This window comes from Oncorhynchus gorbuscha, linkage group LG09 (assembly GCF_021184085.1).
Source record: "Oncorhynchus gorbuscha isolate QuinsamMale2020 ecotype Even-year linkage group LG09, OgorEven_v1.0, whole genome shotgun sequence".
Classification (NCBI taxonomy): domain Eukaryota; kingdom Metazoa; phylum Chordata; class Actinopteri; order Salmoniformes; family Salmonidae; genus Oncorhynchus; species Oncorhynchus gorbuscha.
In genome coordinates, this window is record NC_060181.1 from 15,619,101 (window position 1) to 15,629,100 (window position 10,000).

Genomic DNA, 10,000 nt, shown 5'->3' on the forward strand with positions numbered 1-10,000 from the left:
GATAATAAACAGTAACAGCAGTATACTGTAGGTAGGGGTAAAGGATAGATAATAAACAGTAACAGCAGTATACTGTAGGTAGGGGTAAAGGATAGATAATAGACAGTAACAGCAGTATACTGTAGATAGGGGTAAAGGATAGATAATAAACAGTAACAGCAGTATACTGTAGGTAGGGGTAAAGGATAGATAATAGACAGTAACAGCAGTATACTGTAGGTAGGGGTAAAGGATCAATAATAGACAGTAACAGCAGTATACTGTAGGTAGGGGTAAAGGATAGATAATAAACAGTAACAGCAGTATACTGTAGGTAGGGGTAAAGGATAGATAATAAACAGTAACAGCAGTATACTGTAGGTGGGGTAAAGGATAGATAATAAACAGTAACAGCAGTATACTGTAGGTAGGGGTAAAGGATAGATAATAAACAGTAACAGCAGTATACTGTAGGTAGGGGTAAAGGATAGATAATAGACAGTAACAGCAGTATACTGTAGGTAGGGGTAAAGGATAGATAATAAACAGTAACAGCAGTATACTGTAGGTAGGGGTAAAGGATAGATAATAAACAGTAACAGCAGTATACTGTAGGTAGGGGTAAAGGATAGATAATAAACAGTAACAGCAGTATACTGTAGGTAGGGGTAAAGGATAGATAATAAACAGTAACAGCAGTATACTGTAGGTAAGGGTAAAGGATAGATAATAGACAGTAACAGCAGTATACTGTAGGTAGGGGTAAAGGATAGATAATAAACAGTAACAGCAGTATACTGTAGGTAGGGGTAAAGGATAGATAATAAACAGTAACAGCAGTATACTGTAGGTAGGGGTAAAGGATAGATAATAGACAGTAACAGCAGTATACTGTAGGTAGGGGTAAAGGATAGATAATAAACAGTAACAGGCGCATATGTGATGATTTAAAAGAATTAGTGCAAAAAGCGTCAATGCAGATCGTTAAATAGTTAACCAATTGCAACCCAGACTAACTCTTTAACAGCCTTATGGTATGGGGGTAGAAACTGTTGAGTGTCCTGTTGGATCCAGACTTGGTGCATCAGTACCGCTTGCCGTGTGGTAGCAGAGAGAACAGTCTATGACCTGGGTGGCTGGGAGCTCAGCCCCAGTACTTGGCCAAATGCATTGCCCTCTGTAGCACCTTGAGGTTAGATGCCAAGTAGTTGCCATACCAAACAGTGATGCAGCCAGTCAAGGTGTTTTTAAAGGTGTAGCTTTATAACTTTTGAGGATCTGAGGTCCCATGCCAAATCTTTTCAGCCTTCTGAGGGGGAAAAGTTATTTTGTCGTGCGTTCTTCACGACTTTGTTGGTGTGTGTGGACCAGAATAATTCCTTACTGATGTGGACACCGAGGAACTTGAAGCTCTTGACTCCACTACAGTCCCATCGATGTGAATGGTTGGCGTGCTCGGCCCTCCGTTTCCTGTAGTCCACGATCAGCTCTTTTGTCTTGCTGACATGGAGGGAGAGGTTGTACACCTGGCATCACACTTTCAGGCCACTGACATCCTCCCTGTAGGCTGTCATCAGGCCATCCACCGCCGTGTCATCAGCAAACTTAATGATGGTGATGGAGTCGTACTTGTCCACCCAGTCGTGGGTGAACACTGGCGGGGGCTGGTAATCTGTGATCGTTTGCCCTGCCACATCTGACGAGCATCCGAGCCAGCTTAGTAGGATTTGATTTTACTCCTGTATTGACGTTTTGAATGTTTGATGGCTCGTCAGAGGTTGGAGTGAGATTTCTTGAAAGCTTCCGGATTAGTGTCCCGCTGTTTGAAAGCGGCAGCTCTAGCCTTTAGCTCAGTGAGGATATTGCCTGTCATCCATGGCTTCTGGTTGGGATGTGTACGTACGGTCAGGGGGACGTGTATTTGTGTGTATAAGGTTGTAATGGTTGGCGTCGGGAGAAAGAGAGGACCAAGGTGCAGCGTGGTAGGTATTCATTGTAATTTCATAAAGAATTAATATTGAAAAAAAAACAATACACGACAAACGTACAGTCCTGAACGGTGCAACAAAACACAGAACAGAAAATAAACACCCACAACACAAAAGTGAAACCAGGCTACCTAAGTATGATTCTCAATCAGGGACAACGATTGACCGCTGCCTCTGATTGAGAACCATACCAGGCCGAACACAGAAAATTCCAAATTATATAAAAAAGAACATAGACAACCCACCCAACTCACGCCCTGACCATCCTAAAACAAGTAGTAGTAGTTGTTGCGAATTTGTTAGATTACTTGTTAAATGTTACTGCATAGTCGGAACTGGAAGCACAGAGCATTTCGCTACACTCGCGTTAACATCTGCTAACCATGTGTTTGTGACCAATAAAACTTGATTTGATTTTAAGTTTTCGACGTACTATTTAATGAAGCTGTGACTGATGTGGTAAACTCCTCAATCTTATCGGATATATCCCGGTCTCTGTAGCTTAGCATCCGCTTCGTCGGACCACTTCCGCATTGACCACGTCACTGCTACTTCCTGTTTGAGTTTTTACTCGTAAGCAAGAATCAGGATAGAGTTATGGTCAGATTTGCCAAATAGAGGCTGAGGGAGAGCTTTGTACGCGTCTCTGTGTGTGGAGTTAAGGTGATCTAGATCATTTATTTTTTTGCCTCTATTTGCACAGGTGACGTGCTGGTAAAAATTTGATGAGACGCTGCTTTAAAATCCCCGGGCACTAGGAGTGCTGCCTCTAGATCTGCATTTTCTTGTTGGCTTATGGCCCTATACAGCTCATTGAGAGCTTTCTTAGTGCCAGCATCAGTTTGTGGTGGTGAATAGGGATTACACACCAGCTGTTGTTAACATAGAGACACTCATCTCCCCCTGAACTTTACCTGAAGCTGCCATTTTTTCGCCTAAAATGACATACCCAAATGTAAGTGCCTGTAGTTCAGGACCTGAAGCAAGGATATGGATATTCTTGATACCATTTGAAAGGAAACACTTTGTGGAAAGTTTGTGGAAATGTGAAATTAATTTAGGAGAATATAACACATTTGATCTGGTAAAAGATAATAAAAAATTAAAAAATTGAAGTGCAAGAGAAAAGCCACAGTGTATTATTCCAGTTTAGGCGCAATTTAGATTTTGGCCACCAAATGGCAGCAGTGTATGTGCAAAGTTTTAGACTGATCCAATGAACTATTGTATTACTGTTCAAAAAATGTTGGTTTATTGATACATTTTCAAGTTCATAACTGTCCACTCTCCTCAAACAATAGCATGGTGTAATTTCACTGGAATAGTTTAGTTAGATTAACAAGGATTGGGCTGAAATCAGCCCAGTCACGGACCAGGATGTCTTGCTCCCAGGCAGACTAAATAACTTTTTTGCCCGCTTTGAGGACAATACAGTGCCACTGACACGGCCTGCAACGGAAACATGCAGTCTCTCCTTCACTGCAGCCGAGGTGAGTAAGACATTTAAACGTGTTAACCCTCGCAAGGCTGCAGGCCCAGACGGCATCCCCAGCCGCGCCCTCCGAGCATGCGCAGACCAGCTGGCCGGTGTGTTTACGGACATATTCAATCAATCCCTATACCAGTCTGCTGTTCCCACATGCTTCAAGAGGGCCACCATTGTTCCTGTTCCCAAGAAAGCTAAGGTAACTGAGCTAAACGACTACCGCCCCGTAGCACTCACTTCCGTCATCATGAAGTGCTTTGAGAGACTAGTCAAGGACCATATCACCTCCACCCTACCTGACACCCTAGACCCACTCCAATTTGCTTACCGCCCAAATAGGTCCACAGACGATGCAATCTCAACCACACTGCACACTGCCCTAACCCACCTGGACAAGAGGAATACCTATGTGAGAATGCTGTTCATCGACTACAGCTCGGCATTCAACACCATAGTACCCTCCAAGCTCGTCATCAAGCTCGAGACCCTGGGTCTCGACCCGCCCCTGTGCAACTGGGTACTGGACTTCCTGACGGGCCGCCCCCAGGTGGTGAGGGTAGGCAACAACATCTCCTCCCCGCTGATCCTCAACACGGGGGCCCCACAAGGGTGCGTTCTGAGCCCTCTCCTGTACTCCCTGTTCACCCACGACTGCGTGGCCACGCACGCCTCCAACTCAATCATCAAGTTTGCGGACGACACAACAGTGGTAGGCTTGATTACCAACAACGACGAGACGGCCTACAGGGAGGAGGTGAGGGCCCTTGGAGTGTGGTGTCAGGAAAATAACCTCACACTCAACGTCAACAAAACTAAGGAGATGATTGTGGACTTCAGGAAACAGCAGAGGGAACACTCCCTATCCACATCGATGGAACAGTAGTGGAGAGGGTAGCTAGTTTTAAGTTCCTCGGCATACACATCACAGACAAACTGAATTGGTCCACTCACACTGACAGCGTCGTGAAGAAGGCGCAGCAGCGCCTATTCAACCTCAGGAGGCTGAAAAATTCGGCTTGTCACCAAAAGCACTCACAAACTTCTACAGATGCACAATCGAGAGCATCCTGGCGGGCTGTATCACCGCCTGGTACGGCAACTGCTCCGCCCTCAACCGTAAGGCTCTCCAGAGGGTAGTGAGGACTGCACAACGCATCACCGGGGCAAACTACCTGCCCTCCAGGACACCTACACCACCCGTTGTTACAGGAAGGCCATAAAGATCATCAAGGACATCAACCACCCGAACCACTGCCTGTTCACCCCGCTATCATCCAGAAGGCGAGGTCAGTACAGGTGCATCAAAGCTGGGACCGAGAGACTCAAAAACAGCTTCTATCTCAAGGCCATCAGACTGTTAAATAGCCACCACTAACATTGAGTGGCTGCTGCCAACACACTGTCATTGACACTGACCCAACTCCAGCCATTTTAATAATGGGAATTGATGGAAATGATGTAAATATATCACTAGCCACTTTAAACAATGCTACCTTATATAATGTTACTTACCCTACATTATTCATCTCATATGCATATGTATATACTGTACTCTACAACATCGACTGCATCCTTATGTAACACATGTATCACTAGCCACTTTAACTATGCCACTTTGTTTACTTTGTCTACACACTCATCTCATATGTATATACTGTACTCGATACCATCTACTGTATGCTGCTCTGTACCATCACTCATTCATATATCCTTATGTACATGTTCCTTATCCCCTTACACTGTGTATAAGACAGTAGTTTTTTTTGGAATTGTTAGTTAGATTACTTGTTGGTTATCACTGCATTGTCGGAACTAGAAGCACAAGCATTTCGCTACACTCGCATTAACATCTGCTAACCATGTGTATGTGACAAATAAAATTTGATTTGATTTGATTTATCAGATTTTGCTATGTCCTGGATAATGTTCTCGTTAATTACAACCTCATGCTAGTCACATTAGCACTTGTCAGCTCAACCATCCCGTGGGGGGTGGATCACCGATCATGTAGAGGTTAACGATGTATAGAAAAAACAGCTAGATATATATTATTCATGTCCTTGTTCAGCCACGACTCCAATTAACATAAATTATTACATTTCTTCAGGTCGCGTTGATAGGATAGTCTCGAACGGAGCTCGTCCAGTTTGTTCGCCAATAGAACAAAGGGTAGAGGTGGTTTATTTAATCACAAAGTAGTCTTGTCATGGAGCCTGCCCGTCTGCCTCTTTCCGGGGATTAGGGCCTGGTCCGGAATGAGCAGTACACCCACAACTGCCAACTCGTTATAGTATAAATCTTCATCCAAATGAAGGTCAGTGATCGCTGTTCTGATGTAGTGATCGCTGTTCTGATGTAGTGATTGCTGTTCTGATGTAGTGATCTGTTCTGATGTAGTGATCGCTGTTCTGGGGTAGTGATCGCTGTTCTGATATAGTGATCGCTGTTCTGATGTAGTGATCACTGTTCTGAAGTAGTGATCGCTGTTCTGATGTAGTGATCGCTGTTCTGATGTAGTGATCACTGTTCTGATGTAGTGATCGCTGTTCTGATGTAGTGATTGCTGTTCTGGGGTAGTGATCGCTGTTCTGATGCAGTGATCTCTGTTCTGATGTAGTGATCGCTGTTCTGGGGTAGTGATCACTGTTCTGATGTAGTGATCACTGTTCTGATGTAGTGATTGCTGTTCTGGGGTAGTGATCGCTGTTCTGATGCAGTGATCTCTGTTCTGTTGTAGTGATCACTGTTCTGATGTCCAGAAGTGGTTTTCGGTCATTCCTTGCGCTCATTCTCTCCTGTAATTATTTCTCCCTCCTTTCTTACGACTAGACTGCTTATGGTGATCTGTATGTATGTGCTTCTGTGCACACACACACACTATGTCTGTAGGTCTATTGCCTGTTGGCGTTTGGTGTGGTATGTGTGCCAACACATGCATGTCTGTTTATTTCTCTTACTGGTTGGCTGTGTATTGCGGTAGGTATGCTGCTGTGCTGTTTCTCCACATTGTGCTGTTCTGGTTCCTCAGCACTTCACCCCCAGCATGTAATATCTCACCATTGTCACACCACTGACTCCCACTTCCATGAATAGTTGAATAGAGGACTCAATTGCCATAAAGCCTATTTTAGACGATTTCAAAGATGAGCCCTCTTTCCAACTCTATGGTCCCATTTCACAAAGGTCTTTGCTCCTAGACACTGATCTCAGGTCAGTTGTATGCATCCTATTGGCAAAGGATTTGGAATCGTAAACTGAATCGTAAACTGATCCTAGATCTGTGTCCATTAATAAGCAGCTTCTACAAGAGAACAAGAGAGATTCCTCTTAAAAACAGGGCACCGTTTTCACAACACTGATCTAGTATCAGTTTAACCTCTTATTCAATGTACTGTAGAAGATAACACTGATCCTAGATCACTATTCCTATTTTGAAAGGCTTTATGAATACTGGCCCAGGCTCTTATTTCATATCTTTTAAGATGTTTATTTAGAGATATATAGTAGAAAGCATCACACTATTTTAATGAACAAGTTGATACATTTTTTATCATACTTCTGATCAGAGTCTGACAATGCTGTGCCCTCAGTATTACATTTTAATGACCAAGAAGTATGGGGTAATCAATATGAAATGTATTTTATGATCGTGTCATACTTACTGTGTATAAATCCGTGAAATCAGATGTCTTTTTTATGTTCATTTCGTAACCTGACTTTCTCATATGCCATTAATTCTCTAACAACAGGGTTTCCTTCAAAAGGGTGCAAAATACTGAACGTTGCAGATAGAAATACTGTACCATGGAGAGAGCTGACACGATTCCTCACACTCTGCATGGTTGCCTTGTATATTCTACATATTATATTTCTATCTGAATGCACTTCAATGTTGTGCCCTACTGAATGCATCCCAGTCCATCCAAACAGCTAGAGGTGGAGGCGGAGCTTCTGGTTTTGGAGTAGCTTGGGGTGTGTTCTTTCCTGGTTTGTACTATATGGAGAGGTGGCGAGGTGTGCTATCTGTTGGTTATTTTGAGAGGTGTGTTAGTGTTCATTTACTCACTTTCTTTCTCATCCTCTAACCCCCTTTGCTGACAGGAGTTATGATCCCGCCTCCAAGCTCACACTCTCCAATCCTATTGGTTGTGTCAGGAAGTCACTCCTCTTCATTCATTGTCTAGTCTCGTTGTCTATGAGAACTTGACCGGCCTCCTATCGCTCATTCGCTCATCCCAATTGGCTCTGTGTGCCTGTCTGACTCTGGGTGTTGCAGTGCATGGGCTGTGGGAGGAGTGGTCGTCATGGAGCCTGTGTTCTGTCACGTGTGGGCGGGGCTCCAGGACCCGAACCAGAAACTGTGAGAGCGGAGGAGGGGCCAAGCTCTGTGGAGGGCCTGAGAAACAGAACAAACTCTGCAACATAGCAGTGTGTCCCGGTTAGTACCATCTCATGTACATTTACACCTCTATCTATCTGTCTGTCTATCTCTCTGTCTATCCATCAGTCTGTCCCTCTGTTTCTCCTTTTGTGGAAGTCCGAGAAACAGACCAAACTCTGCAACATAATATGTATTGTCTTATACAGTACCATCTCATATACAGAGCATTCGAAAGTATTCAAACATCTTGACTTTTTCCACATTTTGTTACGTTACAGCCTTATTCTAAAATTGATTCAATGAAAGTTTCCTCATCAATCTGCACACAATACCCCATAATGACAAAGTAAAAACAGGTTTTTAGAATTTTAAACAGAATACCCGATTTGCATAAGTTTTCAAGCCCTTTGCTATGAGACACGAAAGTGAGCTCAGCTGTTTTCTGTTTCCATTGATCATCCTTGAGATGTTTCTACAACTTGATTGGAGTCCACCTGTGGTAAATTCAATTTATTGGACATGATTTGAAAAGGCACACACCTGTCTATATAAGGTCCCACAGCATGTCTGAACAAAAACCAAACCATAACAAGTCGAAGGAATTTCCAGTAAAGTTCAGAGACAGGATTGTGTCGAGGAACAGATCTGGGGAAGGGTACCAAAACATTTATACAGCATTGTAGGTCCCCAGGAACACAGTGGCCTCCATCATTCTTAAATGGAAGAAGTTTGGAATAACCAAGACTCTTCCTAGAGCTGGCCACCCAGCCAAACTGAGCAATTGGAGGAGAAGGGCCTTGGTCAGGGAGGAGACCAAGAGCCCGATGGTCACTCTGACATAGCCTCAGAGTTCCTCTGTGGAGATGGGAGAACCTTCCAGAAGGACAACCATCTATGCAGCACTCCACCAATCAGGCGTTTATGGTAGCCTACACCTACAAAGTCTCAGACCATGAAAAACAAGATTCTTTGGTCTGATGAAACCAAGATTGATCACTTTAGCCTGAATGCCAAGCGTCACGTCTGGAGGAAAGCTGGCACCATCCTTACGGGGAAGCATGGTGGTGGCAGCATCATGCTGTGGGGATGTTTTTCAGCAGCAGAGAGTGGGAGACTAGTCAGGATTGAGGGAAAGATGAACGGAGCAAAGTACAGAGAGATCCTTGATTAAAAACCTGCTTCAGAATGCTCAGGTCCTCGGCCTGGGGCGAAGGTTCACCTTTCTATACGACAATGACCCTAAGCACACAGCCAAGACAACACAGTGTCCTTGTGTAGCCCAGCCAGAGTCAGAACCCAATTCAACGGAGAGACCTGAAAATAGCTGTGCAGCTACGCTCCCCATTCAACCTGACAGAGCTTGAGAGGAACTGCAGAGAAGAATGGGAGAAACTCTCCAAAATACAGGTGTGCCAAGCTTGTAGCATCATACCCAAGAAGGTTGTAATTGCTGCCAATGTTGCTTCCACAAAGTCCTGAGTAAAGGGTCTGAAAATGTATGTATAGGTAATATTTCAGTTATCTTTTTTTTTAAAGATTTGATACAATAATAAAACATGTATTTTGCTTTGTCATTATGGGGTATTGTGTGTCGATTGATGTGGGGAAAAACTATTTAATCCATTTTAGATTAAGGCTGTAACGTATCAAAATGTGGAATTAGTTAAGGGGTCTGAACTTTTCGAATGCACTGTACACACTATATACACCTCTGTACTTCTCTCTCTCGCTCTTCCTCTCTCTCTCTCTTCCTCTCTCTCTCGCGCTCACTCTCTCTCTCTCTCTCTCGCTCTCTCTCTCTTGCTCTCTCTCTCTCTCTCCCAATACAATTCTCTCTCTCTCTCTCTCTCTCTCTCTCTCTCTCTCTCTCTCTCTCTCTCTCTCTCTCTCTCTCTCTCTCTCTCTCTCTCTCTCTCTCTCTCTCTCATCCTTATCTCCATATCACTACCCTCATAGCACTCAAGTCTACATCTGTCCTCTCCTGTCCACTCTTGTTCACTATGATCAAGCTAAAATCTCTGTTGTTCTTCCGCTAGTCTTTATCCATCTCTGTTCTTAGGTCCCGTAATAGAAACCTCAGTTTCAATGCTCTGTTTAGGTTCGGAACTTATTTCATTTGTCTTCAGTTCCCTCTTTTTGGGTTTCCACAGTGTTTGAGTGCTGTGG

The 10,000-nt window shown here is 43.8% G+C and overlaps 1 protein-coding gene across 1 annotated transcript in view; it reads left to right on the forward strand.

Moving 5' to 3' along the window:
* The window catches only part of LOC124043194 (adhesion G protein-coupled receptor B2-like), a 557,845-nt gene that overhangs the window by 295,093 nt on the left and 252,752 nt on the right, over positions 1–10,000 (forward strand). The window contains exon 5 of the mRNA XM_046361489.1: positions 7,730–7,891. Within this exon, the coding sequence (XP_046217445.1) occupies positions 7,730–7,891 (162 nt within the window). The remainder of the gene's footprint in view (positions 1–7,729; positions 7,892–10,000) is intronic.